This window comes from Pristiophorus japonicus, chromosome 9 (assembly GCF_044704955.1).
Source record: "Pristiophorus japonicus isolate sPriJap1 chromosome 9, sPriJap1.hap1, whole genome shotgun sequence".
In the NCBI taxonomy this organism is placed as follows: domain Eukaryota; kingdom Metazoa; phylum Chordata; class Chondrichthyes; family Pristiophoridae; genus Pristiophorus; species Pristiophorus japonicus.
Window position 1 is genome coordinate 104,928,114 of NC_091985.1, and position 24,153 is coordinate 104,952,266.

Below are 24,153 nucleotides of genomic sequence, written 5' to 3' on the forward strand. Positions count from 1 at the left end.
GCGTTGCTTGACAGGGAGCCAATGTAGGTCAGCGAGCACAGGGGTAATGGGTGAATGGGACTTGGTGTGAGTTAGGACACGGGCAGCTGAGTTTTGGATCACCTCTAGTTTAATTAGGGTTGAATGTGGGAGGCCAGCCAAGAATGCATTGGAATAACGAGGGCATGGATGAGGGCTTCAGCAGTGGATGAGCTGAGGCAAGGGCAGAGGTGGGCAATGTTACGGAGGTGGAAATAGGCGGTCCTAGTTATGCTATGGATATGTGGTCGAAAGCTAATTTCAGGGTCAAATATGACACTAAGGTTGTGAACAGTGTGGTTCAGCCTCAGACAGAAGTTGGGAGAGGGATGGAGTCAGTGGCTAGGGAACAGAGTTTGTGGCGGGGACCAAAAACAATGGCTTCGGTCTTCCCAATATTCAATTGGAGATCATTTCTGCTCATCCAAAACTGGATGTTGGACATGCAGTCTGAAATTTAAAGACCGTGGAGGGGTCGAGAGAAGTGGTGGAGAGGTAGAGCTGGGTGTCATCAGTGTAGATGTGGAAAGTGACGCCGTGTTTTCGGATGATGTCGCCAAGGGGCAACATGTAGATGAGAAACAGGAGGAGGCCAAGGATAGATCCTTGGGGGTCACCAGAGGTAACAATGTGGGGGCAGCAAGAGAAGCCATTGCAGGTGATTCTCTGGCTATGATTAGATTGATAAGAATGGATCCAGGCGAGTGCAGTCCCACCCAGCTGGACGGTGGTGGAGAGGCGTTGGAGGAGGATGGAATGATCAATTGTGTCAAAAAATGCAGACAGGTCGAGAAGGACAATGAGGGATAGTTTGCCTTTGTCACAGTCACATAGGATGTCATTTGAGATTTTGATGAGAGCCGTTTCAGTACTGTGGTAGGCACGGAAACCGGATTGGAGGGATTCAAACATGGAATTGCAGGAAAGATGGGCACGGATCATAAAGGTTGGTTCTAATTGGTCTCTAAACCAGTTCAAAAGAAATGCAGTCAACTGGGAGTGGGCAGCATTTACCCCTCACCTGCTATATATTTAGATAAAATACTACAAGCATTGGCAAACTGTATCACATCACCACCAGAGGGTCTATTCTGTTGGAGTCCCAAGGGATCCCAGCATCCCTTGGGAGCACTGTATAGAAGCAGGCCACCCACAAGGTACCTGTACTCTGGAGTCTAATTAAAGGAGCTAAGGTCACACTTACTCATTGCTTATGGTATTCAGTTTCATCCTTCATTATGAGCATAACAAGCATAATATACATGCAGTGGGCGATGCAGGAGTGACCAACACTGAGCCCAGTGCGGGGGTGGATGGGGTGACCAACACTGAGCCCAGTGCGGGGGTGGACGGGGTGACCAACACTGAGCCCAGTGCGGGGGTGGATGGGGTGACCAACACTGAGCCCAGTGTGGGGGTGGACGGGGTGACCAACACTGAGCCCAGTGAGGGGTGGACGGGATGACCAACACTGAGCCCAGTGCGGGGGTGGACGGGGTGAACACACTGAGCCCAGTGCGGGGGTGGACAGAGTGACCAACACTGAGCCCAGTGCGGGGGTGGACGGGGTGAACACACTGAGCCCAGTGCGGGGGTGGACGGGGTGAACACACTGAGCCCAGTGCGGGGGTGGACGGGGTGAACACACTGAGCCCAGTGCGGGGGTGGACGGGGTGAACACACTGAGCCCAGTGCGGGGGTGGAAGGGGTGAACACACTGAGCCCAGTGCGGGCGTGGACGGGGTGACCAACACTGAGCCCAGTGCGGGGGTGGATGGGGTGACCAACACTGAGCCCAGTGCGGGGGTGGACGGGGTGACCAACACTGAGCCCAGTGCGGGGGTGGACGGGGTGACCAACACTGAGCCCAGTGCGGGGGTGGACGGGGTGAACACACTGAGCCCAGTGCGGGGGTAGACGGGGTGACCAACACTGAGCCCAGTGCGGGGGTGGACGGGGTGAACACACTGAGCCCAGTGCGGGGGTGGACAGGGTGAACACACTGAGCCCAGTGTGAGGGGGGGGGGGTGGACGGGGTGAACACACTGAGCCCAGTGCGGGGGTGGACGGGGTGAACACACTGAGCCCATTGCGGGGGTGGATAGGGTGAACACACTGAGCCCAGTGCGGGGGTGGACGGGGTGAACACACTGAGCCCAGTGTGGGGGGGGAGGGTGGAAGGAGTGAACACACTGAGCCCAGAGCGGGGGTGGATGGGGTGACCAACACTGAGCCCAGTGAGGGGGTGGACGGGGTGACCAACACTGAGCCCAGTGTGGGGGTGGACGGGGTGACCAACACTGAGCCCAGTGAGGGGTGGACGGGATGACCAACACTGAGCCCAGTGAGGGGGTGGACGGGGTGACCAACACTGAGCCCAGTGAGGGGGTGGACGGGGTGACCAACACTGAGCCCAGTGTGGGGGTGGACGGGGTGACCAACACTGAGCCCAGTGAGGGGTGGACGGGGTGACCAACACTGAGCCCAGTGCGGGGGTGGACGGGGTGACCAACACTGAGCCCAGTGAGGGGGTGGACGGGGTGACCAACACTGAGCCCAGTGTGGGGGTGGACGGGGTGACCAACACTGAGCCCAGTGAGGGGTGGACGGGATGACCAACACTGAGCCCAGTGCGGGGGTGGACGGGGTGACCAACACTGAGCCCAGTGCGGGGGTGGATGGGGTGAACACACTGAGCCCAGTGCGGGGGTGGACGGGGTGACCAACACTGAGCCCAGTGCGGGGGTGGACGGGGTGACCAACACTGAGCCCAGTGTGGGGGTGGACGGGGTGAACACACTGAGCCCAGTGCGGGGGTGGACGGGGTGAACACACTGAGCCCAGTGCGGGGGTGGACGGGGTGAACACACTGAGCCCAGTGCGGGGGTGGACGGGGTGAACACACTGAGCCCAGTGCGGGGGTGGACGGGGTGAACACACTGAGCCCAGTGCGGGGGTGGACGGGGTGAACACACTGAGCCCAGTGCGGGGGTGGACGGGGTGAACACACTGAGCCCAGTGCGGGGGTGGACGGGTTGAACACACTGAGCCCAGTGTGGGGGGGGTGTTGGACGGGGTGAACACACTGAGCCCAGTGCGGGGGTGGACGGGTTGAACACACTGAGCCCAGTGCTGGGGTGGACGGGGTGACCAACGCTGAGCCCAGTGCGGGGGGGGGGGGGGGGGGGGGTGAACACACTGAGCCCAGTGCGGGGGTGGACGGGGTGACCAACACTGAGCCCAGTGCGGGGGGGGGGGGGGGGTGGACGGGGTGAACACACTGAGCCCAGTGTGGGGGGGGCGGTGGGGGGGGTGAACACACTGAGCCCAGTGCGGGGGTGGACGGGGTGAACACACTGAGCCCAGTGCGGGGGTGGACGGGGTGACCAACACTGAGCCCAGTGCGGGGGTGGATGGGGTGAACACACTGAGCCCAGTGCGGGGGTGGACGGGGTGACCAACACTGAGCCCAGTGCGGGGGTGGACGGGGTGAACACACTGAGCCCAGTGCGGGGGTGGATGGGGTGAACACACTGAGCCCAGTGCGGGGGTGGACGGGGTGACCAACACTGAGCCCAGTGCGGGGGTGGACGGGGTGAACACACTGAGCCCGGTGCGGGGGTGGACGGGGTGAACACACTGAGCCCAGTGCGGGGGTGGACGGGGTGAACACACTGAGCCCAGTGCGGGGGTGGACGGGGTGACCAACACTGAGCCCAGTGCGGGGGGGGGGGGGGGGGGGGGGGTGAACACACTGAGCCCAGTGCGGGGGTGGACGGGGTGACCAACACTGAGCCCAGTGCGGGGGGGGGGGGGGGGTGGACGGGGTGAACACACTGAGCCCAGTGTGGGGGGGGGGGTGGGGGGGGTGAACACACTGAGCCCAGTGCGGGGGTGGACGGGGTGAACACACTGAGCCCAGTGCGGGGGTGGACGGGGTGACCAACACTGAGCCCAGTGCGGGGGTGGATGGGGTGAACACACTGAGCCCAGTGCGGGGGTGGACGGGGTGACCAACACTGAGCCCAGTGCGGGGGTGGACGGGGTGAACACACTGAGCCCAGTGCGGGGGTGGATGGGGTGAACACACTGAGCCCAGTGCGGGGGTGGACGGGGTGACCAACACTGAGCCCAGTGCGGGGGTGGACGGGGTGAACACACTGAGCCCGGTGCGGGGGTGGACGGGGTGAACACACTGAGCCCAGTGCGGGGGTGGACGGGGTGAACACACTGAGCCCAGTGCGGGGGTGGACGGGGTGAACACACTGAGCCCAGTGCGGGGGTGGACGGGGTGAACACACTGAGCCCAGTGCGGGGGTGGACGGGTTGAACACACTGAGCCCAGTGTGGGGGGGGTGTTGGACGGGGTGAACACACTGAGCCCAGTGCGGGGGTGGACGGGTTGAACACACTGAGCCCAGTGCTGGGGTGGACGGGGTGACCAACACTGAGCCCAGTGCGGGGGGGGGGGGGGGGGGGGGGTGAACACACTGAGCCCAGTGCGGGGGTGGACGGGGTGACCAACACTGAGCCCAGTGCGGGGGGGGGGGGGGGTGGACGGGGTGAACACACTGAGCCCAGTGTGGGGGGGGGGGTGGGGGGGGTGAACACACTGAGCCCAGTGCGGGGGTGGACGGGGTGAACACACTGAGCCCAGTGCGGGGGTGGACGGGGTGACCAACACTGAGCCCAGTGCGGGGGTGGATGGGGTGAACACACTGAGCCCAGTGCGGGGGTGGACGGGGTGACCAACACTGAGCCCAGTGCGGGGGTGGACGGGGTGAACACACTGAGCCCGGTGCGGGGGTGGACGGGGTGAACACACTGAGCCCAGTGCGGGGGTGGACGGGGTGAACACACTGAGCCCAGTGCGGGGGTGGACGGGGTGAACACACTGAGCCCAGTGCGGGGGTGGATGGAGTGAACACACTGAGCCCAGTGTGGGGGTGGATGGAGTGAACACACTGAGCCGAGTGCGGGGGTGGACGGGGTGAACACACTGAGCCCAGTGCAGGGTGGGGGGTGGACAGGGTGAACACACTGAGCCCAGTGCGGGGGTGGACGGGAGGAAAATAGATGCCGAGATGGAACGGCGATGATTGGTCTTGTCTCCCAATATTCCCGCCTTTTCTATCGCGTCTTGGAGCAGGATGGCAGAGGAAAATCTAGCCTTAGGTCTACAACATTACACTTGCATTGTATTTATAATTGTTAGAGAACTACATTAATAAATGAGAATAAGTATAAAGGCAGTCGACATTTTTGTAATAATTACTGTATCTTCTGAAAAGGTAGTCACAGGGCCAAAGAAGTGTCCTTTTTGATTGTGTCCTATCATCATCACTGCAACTTAATTGCTGGGAAAAAATCACGAAGTTTTAGACTCTCTTGATATATTCCAGTATTGTAAATCTAGAAGCTACACTGGTAAAGCAGTCACCAATGGACAAATTTCCTTTCTTGCCAAAAATATACAGTAATCTTGTTATGGTGCTTAAGCATCTTGGAGGAAATGACGTTACAGAATATAAGAAGATTAAAAGGATTACTTCCTCGCTGGTCTGAACAACCAAAATACAGAAAAGCTTTGGACAACCCTTGATCTACAGACTGGAGTCAGAGCTCAGTCAGTTAAAAGAGAAACAAGTTTTAGTAAGTGATAATATTATGGGGCCGAAACTGCTCTCAGCGGGAAACTGGGGACGGCACTTTGTATTAACCGGAAATTTACTGCCTGGCCAGGGTCAGCGGGAAGGGCCTGAAAATTGGGCTCTTTAACTCTGAAACCGCCTCCCAGTGCTATTTGAGGCAGTGTAGGGATGGGTTTGCAAGGGAGCAGGGCGGTGTCCATTGCTGCCACGCTGACCATGTCAGTGCAGCGATGATGATGTCAGCACGACACGGACGTGCCACGCCACATTGACGCATTGCAACATCCCTCCCATTACTTAAAGGGGCGGGTCGTTGCGAGGCCAACGTGGAGCCCACTGGCCCACCAGGGAGGGCTTCAGCTTGCCTGTTGGCAGTCCAAGCGAACCAGCAGCCACCGTTGTCAGGTCGACTCAGGAGTCAGCTGACAATTATAATAAAATGGCGGCCGCGGCAGTGTGCCCACCCGTTTAAGGATGGCCACGCTGCCCAGCCACTGACAGCTTCCCGCCTTGTGAAACTGTCGGGGGAGCACCAGCGATTGCGCTCCCGCAAGGGAACAGTAAAGGGGGACCACTGGGCGGGGCGGGAACATGTGGCATGGCGGAAAGCTGTTACCACCACCCCTCGGCTTGGGGGCAATTGTGGATGGGTCGGCCCCGCTGTCTGCCCTCATTGAGGTGGTAACGGGCCTTAAAGAAGGGGGCAATTTCCCCCTGTGTCTCTCTGCAGGGGTGGCATGAGGGGTCAACCAAAACCAGGCACCATTCTGTATTTTTTAAAAATAAAACCAAAATTATCTAATCAGTGTTTCATGTACTGCTTCAACTTTGTGTACAGAGCAGTGGCACAACTATCCTGTGACTCCACAATGCAACTCTCATCACTGTATTCCCTGCTTAAATAAATCACGGGAAGTAACTCAGCACAAATCTCCTGGGACAGCAAGCAAAGCAGTCTTTCTAAACTTTCCAGCCTTAAACTATAGCACCACCAGCTCTCAGCTCTCACTCATTAAGTCCCTCTGCTACCTGACTTACCCTCACTGCACAGCCACACACAGGGCCCAAGTTTCCACATGATTTGCGCCTGATTTTTAGGAGCAACTGGTGGAGAACGGATTATCTTAGAAATCGCAATTCTCCACATCTTTATTTCTGCAGTTCTAGTCAGTTAGAACAGTTTCACTTTGGAACAGAATTTTTTCTTCAAAAGGGGGCGTGTCCAGCCACTGACGCCTGATTTCAAAGTTTCCACAGTGAAAACGTACTCCAAACTAACTTAGAATGGAGCAAGTGAAGATTTTTGTAGAACTGAAAAAACCTGTTCTACACATTAAAAAATCAGGCGCAGGTTACAAATTAGGCGTCCAGAACGAGGTGGGGGGGGGGGGGGGGGGGGAAGGGAAGTCATTAAATTCTATAATAAATCCTTATTTATACTTATAGAAATATTATACAAATAAATCCAACCTGAATAAAAATTTATAAGCAAAGAAAAGATTAAATAAACCATCTTCCTACCTGTGTGAAAGTGCTTCAGCCAGGGAGAATTCTGCAGGAAGCCTCACAAGTTGAGGCAGCCGTTCGTTCGACGGCAGCGGGGGAGGAGGAAGCCGTTCCCGACGGTGGGCGGGGGAGGGAGGGAGTGCGGGCCCGACCGACCGAACGCAGCGGGGGGGGAGGAAGCCGTTCCAGACAGCGGGCGGGGGGGGGGGGGGGGGAAGGAGACAGTGAGAAGGCTGCAGGAAGCCTCACAAGTTGAGCAGCCATTCCCGATGGCAGTGGGGGGAGGCCGTCGGGAAACGGCTGCCTCAACTTGTGAGGCTTCCTGCAGCCTTCTCACTGCTGCAAGAAGCCTCAGTGCTGATGGCAATGTGCTTTTATTAAAAAATGTTCAAAAATTAAACAGCTACAAAGAACTACAAAAATGGCCGAGTGCCAATGTTTCCTTCACACTGCGCGTGCGCGAATGCTCCAACGCGCACGCGCAGCGTTGCCGGCAGGAAAAAACCTAATTTAAATGGTACCCGCCCCCTCCCACTTACAAAATCGGCGCGAGTGGTAGGCTCCGCCCCCCTGGGCGCCGCGCCAAGCAGACATGGAGCTGCAGGGCGCTCCAGAATCGCGCATTTTTTTTCCGGCACCATTTTCGGCGCGAAAAACGGGCGCCCAGCTCGGAGGGGCGCCTGTTTTTTATCGTGTGGAAACTTGGTGCCACAGTGCTAACTCAGTCTCATTGTGGTTGGCCGGAGGGGGGATGAAGCTGCCCATCCCATGATGCTGGTGTCGACCCTTTGTTTGCCCAAAAGCCAAGCCCAGACCATTCATGTAGATAAATGTGATTCCAAGTGGAAATACTTCCCCTACCTTTATTACAGCGATTCTTTAATCATGGTCTTCTGCCTGAACTATGTTTTTATTATAATTAAGTGCCAAAGTGCAGTGACTGCATTGGACTCCCTTACACACTGGTCTCCTTGAACAATCCTGCAGGAAGCTAGCACTAATCCAGCAATCCAAAATGGAAGAGTTGAGTATGACATAAGAATAGCAGAACATAAGAATTAGGGGCAGGAGAAGGGCGTATGGCCCCTCAAGCCTACAATTCTTCAATAAGATCAGGCTTTGACCTCAACCACACTTTCTCCTCCAATCGCCATATTCCTTGATTCCCCCAGAGCCCAATAATCTATCTGTCTCAGCTTTGAATATACTCAACAATTCAGCATCCACAGCCCTTTAGGGCAGAGAATTGACTAAACTGTACAAATTCAATAGGAAAAGTTTTGAGAAGTTCCACAGTCAGTATCTTTCAACCCTTACAACCCCTGCCGTGTTGTTCTGATTTTCTTTTAGTGATTGCTTTTCCTTTTGGATGGTTTTGTCACATCAAGCCTTGTGCTCACAACAGAAAACAGCATCATTATTTTCCCACTGCCCATTTCTGCGAGTTCATCGGACAACACAGCAAGCGGACCCTTAATGTACATGACAGATCTAACACCTTCTAAGTCAGGCTGCCAGGAATAAATGATTCTAAACTGTACCCATGCGGCTGGAATGCCAACATGCTGTAGCACAGACGGTTACCACTATGCTCTGCATCTGTCGTGCTCCTTGTGTGAAAGCTTCTTGATTTTCAGCAAGTCGTGAGAGGCAGATGCTGAGAGGGTGTGACATGCTGCTCTACTTGGATGTGGAGAAATCAGAGTTCAGCTTATCATGCACAGTTCCTATAGGCTGATTAGAGTAGCAAAGGCAGAGGCTAGAGACGGGGTCTCCAGTCCATCTCAGTGATGGTTACGAGGATCATCCAGGCCACTGTCAGGAGCCGTTTGAGACCATTTGCTGATGACCCCACCAGAGTCTCTTTGGGCAATTCCATTGCTTCCTGTGAGCTCCTCTCTGAAGCTATGTGGTGGGAAGTTCTGGATAGTGGGAATAGAGGGCACAATGGTAAAAACAAGGCTTATATTTAAACAAGTTATCTGCAACTTGCCTTGACCAAATGGGCGTCATGTCTGCTGAGCTGATTCTGTGATAGGTATTCTCGGTTCACTATCCAGGGGTGTCGAAGGACCTGTGCTGCTGTGTGCCTTTGATGAGGATCTACATGCAGCAGCTTAGATACCATGTCCTGTGGGGGAAACCTCAATACATTAGACAAGCAGCAACTTTTTAAAAGGATTTAAAATATTTTGATTTTCTATTATCTCCTTCTTTGGCTTGGTGTCAGTCTTTGTCTGATTATGTTCCTGGGAAGCACCTTGGGATATTTTACTACGTTAAAGGAGCAAGTTGTTGTTGTTGTTGTCAAAATTACAGTAAGCAAAATTTAAAAACAGATGTGCAAACTTATCTGTACAAAACGTCTGTGCCTGCTATTTTAGCAAAGGCATCAACCCATTTAAAAAGAACTTGCACCTCTATAGCAATTTTCACATCCTCAAGGCATCCCAAAGTGTTTTATGGACAGCAAATTACTTTTGAAGTGTACAACAATACACTTAGATAGCGTCTTTAACGTAGTAAAACGTCCCAAGACATTTCACAGGAGCGTTATCAAACAAAGTTTGACACCAAGCCACATAAGGAGATATTAGGATAGGTGACCAAAAAGCTTGGTCAAAGAGGTAGGTTTTAAGGAGCCTCTTAAAGGAGGAGAGAGAGGTAGAGAGGCTGAGCGGTTTAGGGAGGGAATTCCAGAGCTTAGTCACTGTTTTATGTTAGCAGCCAATTTCTACAATTTCTACAAACTCCTACAAACAACAATACGATAAATTATACGATAGTATATTTTTGGTAGCCATGGTTAAGAGGAAAATGTTGGCCAGGATATCTTCCTTGGTTTTCTTCAAATAGTGCCCTCAGAGCAAGCAGAACCTCAATTTAACACGTCTTCTGAAAGGTGGCACCTTCTGAAGTCCCGCACATCCTCAGTACTGTACTGAAGTGGCAGTCTAGATTATGGGGATGAATCTCTGCAGGGGTTCTCAAGTTAGGCTGTCTTAACTTCAGCAGAATTTCTGCAGATAACCCAGAGAAAAGGCTGATCTTTTGCCAAAGTTACAGTGGCTGATCAGGAGGACGTCCGTGGAAATTCCTCTCTTATATACTTAAGTCTCGAGTGGGAACTGAACCCACAACTTCTGACCCAGAGCAAATCTGCAAAATCTCATCAAACTCTCATTTGCAGATAGAGTCTCCCCCAGGGACTCAGTGGGTTAAGTGCACCTCATAGTGTAGTACTGATCCCTGGTCTGTGTTGAGTATCTGATCTCTGTTAGTGGCAGTATTGAATTATCCTTGGTTTTCATTCTGGTTATTGTTTGGTCATATCTACCGGAAAGAGAATGGATGTAATGTTGGATGAAAATAGGATTGGCTTCAGCAGGGATCCCTCCCTTTCCAAACCCCTCCTCCCTATTGCTATGGTAAAATGGTCTGCAAATGTTCACTAACCAGGTTGACACACATATAATGACCACTCCATTAAGATATTGGAGAAAAAAAAAAAATGAGAATAAAACCCACTTGTGCAGTTGCAGGGCCAGATTTTGCTGCAATAGCATGTCCCGTTACTTAGACTTGTTCGGCATATTTAGGTTTTAAGAATTTTTGCCCACAAAGCTGCCGGAACTGCAAGCTGATAATGCCTGAGCGATGGCAACAGGGCATCTGGGACTTTGGTGAACAACAGGGCAAAGCATGCATCTCCTTGAGCAATGAGACTTAAGGATTGAGAAATAACCAGAGGAAGGGCTGAGAAGGAGGATGAATTAGAATGGGTCAATTCAATGTCAAATTAGCTACAGAAAGAGAAATAAAGAGAGGAATTTTAAACCCCCAAAAATGGGTGGGTTTGTGTCAGGTGGGATGTAAAAAGATTTTAAATCTCAAACCCGAACCCAACCCGCTTCTAACCCACCCACTTCTGGTTTTAATGGAGACAGGGACAGGGACCAGTAACCAGCACGTGCCCAGGATTCATAGAAACCCAGACTTCTGGGTTCAACCATAATCCTCCCCCCACCCCCACCCCCCGCTAGGAAATCCCTCCCCAGTAAAGATTGGGGTCATCGAGAAGTAAAAAAAGATTGGATTAAGAGAGAGAGAAAAAAGATAGAAGAGAAAAAATAATATTTAGAAGTTGACATTTTTTAAAACTCCTAAAACAATTCACAACCTGAAATTATGAGACTCCACAATTACAATTGTTTACTTTCTGTTAACCTACATTACTCCCACTCACCTTGGCAGCATCAGAAATAGTGTCCCAGTTTCCCCCAGTCAGGGCATATTTCCCACTCCCAATGCGTGCCAGGATTTCTTCAGGAGTATCCTCAGGACCATTTGCAAATGGTGTGAAGCTAATCAGAATGAAGAAAATCACACAAACTTTGGATTTTACTCATATTTTTATTTTATGGACATCAGCAAAAAACTTGAAGTGTAACCCAGCAGAATGTCTCAGCCGCTTAACTAACTATCCATTCCTTATTTCCTGTGTGAAAAGGTGGGGAGTTGGATGGGGTACAGTGTCACTGTGAAAGGGTGGGGAGTTGGATGGGGTACAGTGTCACTGTGAAAAGGTGGGGAGTTGGATGGGGTACAGTGTGTGTGAAAGGGTGGGGGTTGGATGGGGTACAGTGTGTGTGAAAGGGTGGGGAGTTGGATGGGGTACAGTGTGTGTGTGAAAGGGTGGGGAGTTAGATGGGGTACAGTGTGTGTGTGAAAGGGTGGGGGTTGGATGGGGTACAGTGTGTATGTGAAAGGGTGGGGAGTTGGATGGGGTACAGTGTGTGTGTGAAAGGGTGGGGAGTTGGATGGGGTACAGTGTGTGTGTGAAAGGGTGGGGAGTTGGATGGGGTACAGTGTGTGTGTGAAAGGGTGGGGGTTGGATGGGGTACAGTGTGTGTGAAAGGGTGGGGAGTTGGATGGGGTACAGTGTGTGTGTGAAAGGGTGGGGGTTGGATGGGGTACAGTGTGTGTGTGAAAGGGTGGGGAGTTGGATGGGGTACAGTGTGTGTGTGAAAGGGTGGGGGTTGGATGGGGTACAGTGTGTATGTGAAAGGGTGGGGAGTTGGATGGGGTACAGTGTGTGTGTGAAAGGGTGGGGGTTGGATGGGGTACAGTGTGTGTGAAAGGGTGGGGGTTGGATGGGGTACAGTGTGTATGTGAAAGGGTGGGGAGTTGGATGGGGTACAATGTGTATGTGAAAGGGTGGGGAGTTGGATGGGGTACAGTGTGTGTGTGAAAGGGTGGGGGTTGGATGGGGTACAGTGTGTATGTGAAAGGGTGGGGAGTTGGATGGGGTACAATGTGTGTGTGAAAGGGTGGGGGTTGGATGGGGTACAGTGTGTGTGTGAAAGGGTGGGGAGTTAGATGGGGTACAGTGTGTATGTGAAAGGGTGGGGAGTTGGATGGGGTACAGTGTGTGTGTGAAAGGGTGGGGGTTGGATGGGGTACAGTGTGTGTGAAAGGGTGGGGAGTTGGATGGGGTACAGTGTGTGTGTGAAAGGGTGGGGGTTGGATGGGATACAGTGTGTGTGAAAGGGTGGGGAGTTGGATGGGGTACAGTGTGTGTGTGAAAGGGTGGGGGTTGGATGGGGTACAGTGTGTGTGAAAGGGTGGGGAGTTGGATGGGGTACAGTGTGTGTGTGAAAGGGTGGGGGTTGGATGGGGTACAGTGTGTGTGAAAGGGTGGGGAGTTGGATGGGGTACAGCGTGTGTGTGAAAGGGTGGGGGTTGGATGGGGTACAGTGTGTGTGAAAGGGTGGGGAGTTGGATGGGGTACAGTGTGTGTGTGAAAGGATGGGGGTTGGATGGGATACAGTGTCTCACTGAAAGGGTGGGGGTTGGATGGGGTACAGTGTGTGTGTGAAAGAGTGGGGAGTTGGATGGGGTACAGTGTGTGTGTGAAAGGGTGGGGGTTGGATGGGGTACAGTGTGTGTGTGAAAGAGTGGGGAGTTGGATGGGGTACAGTGTGTGTGTGAAAGGGTGGGGGTTGGATGGGGTACAGTGTGTATGTGAAAGGGTGGGGAGTTGGATGGGGTACAGTGTGTGTGTGAAAGGGTGGGGGTTGGATGGGATACAGTGTGTGTGAAAGGGTGGGGAGTTGGATGGGGTACAGTGTGTGTGTGAAAGGGTGGGGGTTGGATGGGATACAGTGTCTCACTGAAAGGGTGGGGGTTGGATGGGGTACAGTGTGTGTGTGAAAGAGTGGGGAGTTGGATGGGGTACAGTGTGTGTGTGAAAGGATGGGGGTTGGATGGGGTACAGTGTGTGTGTGAAAGAGTGGGGAGTTGGATGGGGTACAGTGTGTGTGTGAAAGGGTGGGGGTTGGATGGGGTACAGTGTGTGTGTGAAAGGGTGGGGGTTGGATGGGGTACAGTGTGTGTGTGAAAGGGTGGGGAGTTGGATGGGGTACAGTGTGTGTGTGAAAGGGTGGGGGTTGGATGGGGTACAGTGTGTGTGAAAGGGTGGGGGTTGGATGGGGTACAGTGTGTGTGTGAAAGGGTGGGGGTTGGATGGGATACAGTGTGTGTGAAAGGGTGGGGGTTGGATGGGGTACAGTGTGTATGTGAAAGGGTGGGGAGTTGGATGGGATACAGTGTGTGTGAAAGGGTGGGGGTTGGATGGGGTACAGTGTGTGTGAAAGGGTGGGGGTTGGATGGGGTACAGTGTGTGTGAAAGGGTGGGGGTTGGATGGGGTACAGTGTGTGTGTGAAAGGGTGGGGAGTTGGATGGGGTACAGTGTGTGTGTGAAAGGGTGGGGGTTGGATGGGGTACAGTGTGTATGTGAAAGGGTGGGGAGTTGGATGGGGTACAGTGTGTGTGTGAAAGGGTGGGGGTTGGATGGGGTACAGTGTGTGTGAAAGGGTGGGGGTTGGATGGGGTACAGTGTGTGTGTGAAAGGGTGGGGAGTTAGATGGGGTACAGTGTGTGTGTGAAAGGGTGGGGGTTGGATGGGGTACAGTGTGTGTGTGAAAGGGTGGGGAGTTAGATGGGGTACAGTGTGTGTGTGAAAGGGTGGGGAGTTGGATGGGGTACAGTGTGTGTGTGAAAGGGTGGGGGTTGGATGGGGTACAGTGTGTGTGTGAAAGGGTGGGGGTTGGATGGGGTACAGTGTGTGCGTGAAAGGGTGGGGAGTTGGATGGGGTACAGTGTGTATGTGAAAGGGTGGGGGTTGGATGGGATACAGTGTATGTGTGAAAGGGTGGGGGTTGGATGGGATACAGTGTGTGTGTGAAAGGGTGGGGAGTTGGAAGGGGTACAGTGTGTGTGAAAGGGTGGGGGTTGGATGGGGTACAGTGTGTGTGAAAGGGTGGGGAGTTGGATGGGGTACAGTGTGTGTGTGAAAGGGTGGGGGTTGGATGGGGTACAGTGTGTGTGAAAGGGTGGGGAGTTGGATGGGGTACAGTGTGTGTGTGAAAGGGTGGGGGTTGGATGGGATACAGTGTCTCACTGAAAGGGTTTTAGTCGAAGCTGTTTAAAGTGCCAGAGACAGCTTCTGAGCATTTGTCTAACCCAAAACTGAACAGTATAAATGATGGGAAATTGCACAACCACAAACACTTCCACTGTATATGCAAGGTGTGAACAGTCAATTCCATGAGTACACTGGACTCCACTCCTGTAATTTACTCTTCACTCAGACACTTCCTTTCAGGCAATCCAGTAAAGAACACTCAGAAGCATTTCAAAGCAGCCTCAGTAATTTTCAGAAACATTCTCACACTTCAGAAGCTAAAAAGGGTGCCATGTTTATAATAATAAAATGTTTGGGTATTTCATTTCTTCACAACACAAGATGTCATTCGGGTTGAAAGATATCAGCATGATAGATGTGTGCGATATCACAAGGGTGCTTGGCTCTTCACCCTCTCCAACATAAAAAGTTTGCCAAACACTTATTCATAATGGTCCTATCCGTTCAAAGTTTTGTGTCATTGCAAGAAAAAATTACAAGACAGAAAGCCCACAGAGCAATCCACACTTGTTCATAAACAATCATATTACATACATTAAGGGCCAACTGTACATCTCCTAAATCCTCCACATGTACCTCCAATCTTCTATGCAAGACACACGTGGCCACTAAACTGAATTACGATTATTTGGGCTGTGTGTACCTACAAACCCTTTGCTAGTGATGCTCAGAGTTGTGCAATGAGGTCACAGGTCAGAGTGCCAGTGCTGCCTGGCACTTCTATGTCTCAGCTGCAGTTAATGGTGAGGGTGAGGAGACTCGAGGGCTCTATGATAGTTGAACAATGCACTTTGGGCGAGGGCTAGAGAGAGAGAAAAAGAAAACCCATTGCTGCTTGTTTCACTTGTACTTATCGCACCCTCCTGGCAGCCAATCACCTGTTGGTGAAAACAATAGCTGTCTTACCCTGCCAACATAGTGTAGAGTAGAATCCCTAAACTCCACATGTCACAGGCCGCATCATATCCTTGTCTCTTGAGTACCTAGAGCAGAAATAGTATAAGAAATGATTTATTAGTCAGCTTAAGGCAATAAAATGGATCATTAATAAAAGTTTGAATTAACTCAATCAAATTGCTAGGAAAACCATGATGCATTATCAGAATATATGGGGTGAATTTTAAACCCCCACACACCACCCCACCCCACACACACACGACGAGTGGGAGAGGGTTGGGGTATTAAATCGGCAAATGTGCAAAACCCGACCCCAACCCACTGCGAAGGCGCCTACTTCCAGTCCAGGGGGTGTACGAGTAACCCGCTCTGGTGAGGAGGGTCCATGATTAGAATATTTAGATGAGGCTCCATACCTCAGATTTTGGGAGCCATTTGAATTTAACGCTGGACGGCTGGGTTTCTTCGGACTTGGAAAATAAAAGGGAGGCGGCAGCAGCTGGATCCAGCAGGTAAGCGTTTTTTTTAAAGAGTACTGCTTGTCAGCCAGGAGGAGCTGAAGTGCTTCCCCCGGCCCCTCAAGCAAACCTTCTGACAAAATCAGTTGACCCCCCCCACCCTGCAGCCCCCCACCAACAACCCCCTCCCCTCCACCAACCCCCTCCCCCCACCAACCCCCACCCCTCTACCAACCCCTACCCCTCCACACCCCCCCCACCAACCCCACCCCCCCACCAACCCCCTCCCCTCCACCAACCCCCTCCCCCCCACCAACCCCCACCCCTCTACCAACCCCTACCCCTCCACACCCCCCCACCAACCCCCACACCCCCACCAACCCTCTCCCCTCCACCAACCCCCTCCCCCCCACCAACCCCCACCCCTCTACCAACCCCTACCCCTCCACACCCCCCCACCAACCCCACCCCACCACCAACCCCCTCCCCTCCACCAACCCCCTCCCCTCCACCAATCCCCACCCCTCTACCAACCCCATCCCTCCACCAACCCCACCCCCCCACCAACCCCCACCCCCCCACCAACCCCACCCCCCCACCCCTCCACCAACCCCACCCCTCCACCAACCCCCTCACCTCCACCAACCCCACCACTCCACCAACCCCACCCCTCCACCAACCCCGACCCTCCATCAACCCCACCCCCCCACCAACCCCCACCAACCCCACCCCTCCACCAACCCCAACCCTCCACCAACACCCACCCCTCCACCAACCCCCTCCCCTACACCCACCTCTCCACCAACCCCACCCCCCCACCAACCCCACCCCTCCACCAACCCCAACCCTCCACCAACCCCACCCCCCACCCCCCCACCAACCTCACCCCCCCACCAACCCCCACCCCTCCACCAACCCCACCACCCCCACCCCTCCACCAACCCCAACCCTCCACCAACCTCCACCCCTCCACCAACCCCCTCCCTGCACCAACCCCCACCCCTCTACCAACCCCACCATCTCTCCCGGTCACCCCTCCCTCCTGATTGCCAGTCTGACTCCTCCCCACCAACCCGTTCCCAATGGTCCCCAGCTGCAACCTTCTATCACTGGCTGACTCAACCTGTTCGGCTGCCTGGCAGGAAATGGAGTATAAATGTGAGGATGAGGTCCTCCTTACATGCACTTCCCCAATCTTCTGAAAGTCAAATGAAGTAACATTTACATTTCGACACGATCAAATACGAATTGTTAAGCTGCTTTATTTTTACAGTCAGAAAAATAAGTAAATATGCCACACTGACCCTTATTTGTGGTCTAAAATATATTTACATTCATTGGACAGTCTTTTTCTCAGAAACCTGACCACTCATGTAATCCTAGGCTAGCTTCCTTAATTGTGAATGCCCACTAGAAGCATCTGAAGTGTTCCATGTCATTATAGGTCACAGTTTCACTGGCTTCTCATTACCTCTTGGGTAAACATATTATCATACTAATTCCCTCTTTGTCCCTATCGCTCCAGCACATGACTGTAAGATGGATTTTAAAGCATTGTGAACTTAATTTAGCTTTAAAGTAACACTTCAATATTACTCATATCCAAATCCTTTCCATAGAAAAATGTTTGAAAACCCCAAAATGGAACCTTTTCCAATGCACTCAATGTAGATTGGTACATCTGGCCTTTAAAATATCTAAAAGGTAATTATTTTTGTTTATCACTCAGGTCACAAAAATACCTATTTTTGTAACTGTAGAAATGTTATAAACATGTTCCATTATCCCAAGTGATTATCCAGACTGTACAAGCAGCTAACTCCCACAGAGTAATGAGTAATGTATTCCAGAAAAAGCATCTGATAATGCACTTTGTAAAAGATCTCAATAGAGTAAAAATATTATTATTGTTCTAATGCATTGTACTCAAATGCATCAATCCTTTTCTAATAGGACCCATTTTGAAGAATAGGTTTAGAGTATCAACAGGATTGGACAAAATGCCATTGGAAACGTGCATGAGCTTACAGCATTGGTGGCTTCCTGTTAAACTCTTCAGACAAACAACATGTGGAATTATGAAGCTCCTTACCTCAGGCGCTACAAAGTTGGCAGTGTAACATGGAGTCATTAGAAGGCCATTCTCAGCCCGGAGCTGCTTTGCAAAACCAAAGTCACATATCCTAATGGATTCCGCGTTTCCCGACTCATCCACATACAAAATGTTACTTGGTTTTAGGTCTCGATGAACAACCTAACAGGAGTGAGAAAGCAGCACCGAATCACCAACTATAATTCATAAACGATCAGCTTCAGGCCCGTAATTTCCCGATGTGTGGTCCCTGTGAGTGTTGCTCCTTACTGGGAGTGCTGGATTCCATAATCACCCCTTATACATAGTGTTGGCCAGTCTTGTGGAGAGTCTGCATTCGGTAATTTGCACCTCTGCCATCCAGGCAGTAATCTGATGGAAGGGATTGCCCACCCTCTATACATACCAGTCAATGTGCATCCCAGGCAGTGATGGTGAAAATTACCCCCAACATCTTAGTATCAAGTTCTTGTGAATGCCACTTCTAAATTAAGTCGTTCATGATTTTTTTTTAAATAGTGCATAGGAGAATTTTACACAAATGTATTAACCAGCATGCTGAAAATAACACACAGAGGAATTTCAACTCCGAAGGAAATTCTGCCCCATATTGTTTTTGTTGGCCAATCTTATGCTTATCAGGGTAAAGGATGTCACTTCCAGTGAAGGAAACGCTTTTCATTTTGAATACCCAGTGTCAGCATCATGCAGGCCTAGGTCATGTATAACCTGGATGAGATATAGAATAAATCTCCATCTAGCCTACCCCAAAGTAACACTAAATTGACACAGTTACACCAGTGTGACATCCTCCTGACTACATCTAGCAGAAATTGAGTTGAGATTGTCCATACTCAATTCACACAGGAGTTTGTTGTCAGATGGAAACTATGGAGTGCATGGAAACCCCTCAGCGTGGTTAACAATCTCCAAACTAAGCTAGAGACAGAAAGAACATGTCTTTCACAACCTCAGGACATCCCAAAGTGCTTTGCAGTCAATGAAATACTTTTGCAGTGTAGTCGCTGTTGTAATGTAGGTAACTCAGCAGCCAATGTATGCACAGCAAGGTCCCACAAACAGCAATATAATAATGACCAGATAATTTGTTTTAGTGATGCTGGTTGAGGTATAAATATTGGCTAGGACACCAGGGAAACTCCCCTGCATTTCTTTGAATGATGCCATGAGATTTTGTACGTCCACTCGAGGGAGCAAACTGGGCCTTGGTTTAACAGCTCATCCAAAAGATGGTACCTCTGACAGTGCAGCACTCCCTCAGTACTACATTGAAGTGTCAGCCTAGCTTTTGTGCTCAAATCTCTGGAGCTGGACTTGAAACCACAATCTTGTGACTGAGAGGCGAGAATGCTACAAGTGAGCTAAGACTGAGGTGTGTGAGGGGGGAATGTTAATTGCCGGTTGGTTTTCAACGGGAAACCACTGGTTTCACTTGCTTTTCCATCTGCCCATAGCAATATGAGGCCACGATAATTTTAACCACCAGGACTCTAACATTTCGGGAGGGGAAAGCGGGAATCCCTTGGCCTCCTGCCAGCACTTGGGTAAGTGTTGGGAAGATGCACCAGAGAATGTCTTGCAGTAGGGGAAGGGGATGGGATGCAGTCTCGGGGCAGGGGCAGCTTAAACATTCCATGTGGCGCTCAGTCCTGGCATCAAAAAGGAAAGAAAAATCTGACTCGGAAGGCCTCTTAAGTTTCCAGATTCTCTTCACGCTGGCCTTCACCTGGTGCCAAAGTCTCGGGGCCTCCCTGCTCAGGCCAAAGTTAAAATCACTGTTGGGACTCGATTACACCATTGGATTTGAATTAGCATATGTGAATTAGGCTGGCTTAAGGTGGGCAGCTTAGTCACTTTTCTACAAGAATCCGTCAAATCAGAAACAGCGCAATCCAGGTGGCTTTCCGGCAAGTAAGTAAATCTTAACTGCCATTCTGCCCAGTTTTCACCGGCTGGGTAGGATTAAAATCCCCCCAACTCTCTTTCCGTAGGCACACATCCTACTTAGGTAAGTCCAGCGAGCTTAGGTACAGTTGGAAATGCTGAGGCCTATGGACCCCAATTGCACATTGGGATATTACTGGGGTTTAACCAATTAAAACCCTACATCTGACTGGCATAGACCTGTGATAAGTTCTTCATTGCTCAACCAACCAGGACCATGCTATACGTTAGGGTTTGCAGGGTTATCTGAAGCCCAGTGGGAAGAATCCCAGCCTCAATAGCAGATACAAGAGATTTTCTTTCCATTAGTTTGGATTCAAACCTAAGTCCAAAATGTGAAAGGACAGTGTACTAGCACCACCCAAAGTGGGAAACCTACTAGAAGAGTACTTTAAAATGTAAAGTGAATGAAGAGTTGAATGGTGTCTTTTAAAAAAATCTCCTATAGATGATATATTGTAAGGTTGTGAAGTAAACAATACCATCCATAATATAACATTTAATGAAAAGAAGCTATTTGATGGGCCCAAACAGATCTCTAGACCACCAGAAGCCATGCCAGAATGAGCCAGTGCCAACACCACATCTGATATTTCCTTCTCTTTGCAAAGAGCTATTTTGGCTTCTGTCAGTTCCTGTCTTGCACAGTTCAGATCAGAAATTGAATGGAGTGGTAAATTGAACTTATGCCATCCTATTTTATGATTAAATAATTAGTGCCCCACTGCTCAGCATCACTAGCCTGGTGTTAATGAGTGTTCCAAGATTCCATTCATAGCAGATGAAAACCAATGAGTTCATTCTAAGAATAGATCTGAAATTTTAGATAAATACAAACCTAGTATGAATATTCCAACATGTTTCCTTTTGAAACAAGAGATGTCTCTGTCTCTTGTTCAGGCATATCACACATCCAAACATTCATTACAAATGACAGAACAGATACTGTAATAATAGTTTACCACAGTTTCATTACACATTGTTAATTGCTTGTTCATCATGTCTCTGTAAAATACTGTCACCCAGGACAGATCAGCAAATCTGAATATAAATAATTGTTTGTGGTGGGGCCGGAGTCAGCGCAGTGTAATGTTGTGGATGAAGGTGAACAAAGGAGACCAGACAGAGTTAAAAAGGGCAAAAATTTCCCCGGTAGTGCACTGGTTAATACACTCGTATAAAATTCCTTTATTCACTACGGTGGTAGCGACTGGGCAACTGGGATCTCCTGCGATGACTGGACGACTGGGCCTCCTGCGACGACTGGGCCTTCTGCGACGACTGGACGACTGGGCCTCCTGCGACGACTGGACGACTGGGCCTCCTGCGACGACTGGGCCTCCTGTGGCGACTGGGCCTTCTGTGACGGCGACTGGGCAACTGGGCCTCCTGCAATGACTGGGCTTCCTGTGGCGACTGGGCCTCCTGTGATGACTGGGCCTCCTGCGATGACTGGGCTTCCTGTGGTGACTGGGCCTCCTGTGATGACTGGGCCTCCTGCAATGACTGGCTTCCTGTGGCAACTGGGCCTTCTGTGACAACTGGGCCTCCTGTGACGACTGGGCCTCCTGTGGTGACTGGGCCTCCTGTGGTGACTGGGCCTCCTGTGATGACTGGGCCTCCTGTGGTGACTGGGCCTCCTGTGGTAACTGGGCCTCCTGTGGTGACTGGGCCTCCTGTGGTGACTGGGCTTCCTGTGGCGACTGGGCCTCCTGTGATGACTGGGCCTCCTGTGGTGACTGGGCCTCCTGTGGTGACTGGGCCTCCTGTGGTGACTGGGCTTCCTGTGGCGACTGGGCCTCCTGTGATGACTGGGCCTCCTGCGATGACTGGGCTTCCTGTGGCGACTGGGCCTCCTGTGACAACTGGGCCTCCTGTGGCGACTGGGCCTTCTGCGATGACTGGTCCTCCTGCAAAGACTGGGCTTCATGTGGAAAATGGGCAACTGGGCCTTCTGCGACGGCGACTGGGCGACTGGGCCTCCTGCGACGGCGACTGGGCCTCCTGTGGTGACTGGGCCTCCTACGATGGCGACTGGGCGACTGGGCCTCCTGTGGGCGACTGGGCCTCCTGTGGGTGACTGGGCCTTCTGCGATGGCGACTGGGCTTCCTGTGGCGACTGGGCCTCCTGTGGGTGACTGGGCCTCCTGTGGCGACTGGGCCTCCTGTGGGTGACTGGGCCTCCTGTGGCGACTGGGCCTCCTGTGGGCGACTGGGCCTTCTGCGATGGCGACTGGGCTTCCTGTGGCGACTGGGCCTCCTGTGGGTGACTGGGCCTCCTGTGGCGACTGGGCCTCCTGTGGCGACTGGGCCTCCTGTGGGTGACTGGGCCTCCTGTGGCGACTGGGCCTCCTGTGGCGACTGGGCCTCCTGTGGGCGACTGGGCCTCCTGTGGCGACTGGGCCTCCTGTGGCGACTGGGCCTCCTGTGGGCGACTGGGCCTTCTGCGATGGCGACTGGGCTTCCTGTGGCGACTGGGCCTCCTGTGGGTGACTGGGCCTCCTGTGGCGACTGGGCCTCCTACGATGGCGACTGGGCGACTGGGCCTCCTGTGGGCGACTGGGCCTCCTGTGGGCGACTGGGCCTCCTGTGGGCGACTGGGCCTCCTGTGGCGACTGGGCCTCCTGTGGCGACTGGGCCTCCTGTGGTGACTGGGCGACTGGGCCTCCTGTGGGCGACTGGGCCTCCTGTGGGCGACTGGGCCTTCTGCGATGGCGACTGGGCTTCCTGTGGTGACTGGGCCTCCTGTGGGTGACTGGGCCTCCTGTGGCGACTGGGCCTCCTGTGGGCGACTGGGCCTCCTGTGGCGACTGGGCCTCCTGTGGCGACTGGGCCTCCTGTGGGCGACTGGGCCTTCTGCGATGGCGACTGGGCCTCCTGTGGGCGACTGGGCGACTGGGCCTCCTGTGGCGACTGGGCCTCCTGTGGCGACTGGCCCTCCTGTGGGCGACTGGGCCTTCTGCGATGGCGACTGGGCTTCCTGTGGCGACTGGGCCTCCTGTGGGTGACTGGGCCTCCTGTGGCGACTGGGCCTCCTGTGGCGACTGGGCCTCCTGTGGCGACTGGGCCTCCTGCGACGACTGGGCCTCCTGTGGTGACTGGGCCTCCTGTGGTGACTGGGCCTCCTGTGACGGCGACTGGGCCTCCTATGGCGACTGGGCCTCCTGCGACGACTGGGCCTCCTGTGGTGACTGGGCCTCCTGGCGACTGGGCCTCCTATGGCGACTGGGCGTCCTGTGGTGACTGGGCCTCCTGTGGTGACTGGACCTCCTGTGGCGAGTGGGCGACTGGGCCTCCTGCGACGGCGACTGGGCGACTGGGCCTCCTGAGGTGACTGGGCGACTGGGCCTCCTGTGGCGACTGGGCGTCCTGTGGTGACTGGGCCTCCTGTGGTGACTGGACCTCCTGTGGCGAGTGGGCGAGTGGGCCTCCTGCGACGGCGACTGGGCGACTGGGCCTCCTGAGGTGACTGGGCCTCCTGTAACAACTGGACCTCTTGCGATGGCGACCTGGATCTGGCTATCGGGCCTCCACTCCCCTACCCCCCCCCCCAGCGATGATCGGAACATCTCCAGCGACGGCAGATGGGCCTCTCCTCCACAATAGAATCTGGGTCTCCTCGGCGATGGCTGGACCTCCTGCGGCGACAGGTGACCTCCTCCTCAACGGCGACCGGGTCCTCCACTCCTACGACAGCGGCTGGCCTCCCCTCCCCCTTCAGCGATGACTGGAGCTCTCCTTCCCCACCGGCAACCTGGCCTCTTCTCCACCTCCAACACGTGGTGAGTTCCATGGCAGTGACCCCCCTGCCCTCCCACCCTGAACCCCGGTGGGCCACTGACCATTCCAATGCCTGCCCCCAACCAGGCTTCAGAACACCTACCATCAAGGGCGCTATCCAATGCCGAGCATGCGGCCAACATCTCGCCGTAGGCAACTAGGCCCATACAGCAGTGCCTGGTCTCCAGTTGTCTTGGACCCCCTTGCCACTGGACCAAGACCTTGCTCAGCTAAGCCCGTGTGGTAGCCGATGTGCAACAGCTACCCCACGTTAAAAGAACTCACGCACAGGCATCTTC

At 53.0% G+C, this 24,153-nt stretch overlaps 1 protein-coding gene across 3 annotated transcripts in view; it reads right to left on the minus strand.

Annotated features, from left to right (window-relative positions):
* rps6ka2 (ribosomal protein S6 kinase, polypeptide 2) overlaps positions 1–24,153 on the minus strand; it is a 654,298-nt gene that overhangs the window by 3,472 nt on the left and 626,673 nt on the right. For all 3 annotated transcript variants that reach the window (XM_070889669.1, XM_070889667.1, XM_070889666.1), the window contains exons 17-20: positions 18,110–18,271; positions 15,569–15,645; positions 11,422–11,539; positions 9,169–9,306 (exon numbers count right to left, since the gene is read on the minus strand). In XM_070889669.1, coding sequence (XP_070745770.1) covers positions 9,169–9,306; positions 11,422–11,539; positions 15,569–15,645; positions 18,110–18,271 — 495 coding nt within the window. The remainder of the gene's footprint in view (positions 1–9,168; positions 9,307–11,421; positions 11,540–15,568; positions 15,646–18,109; positions 18,272–24,153) is intronic.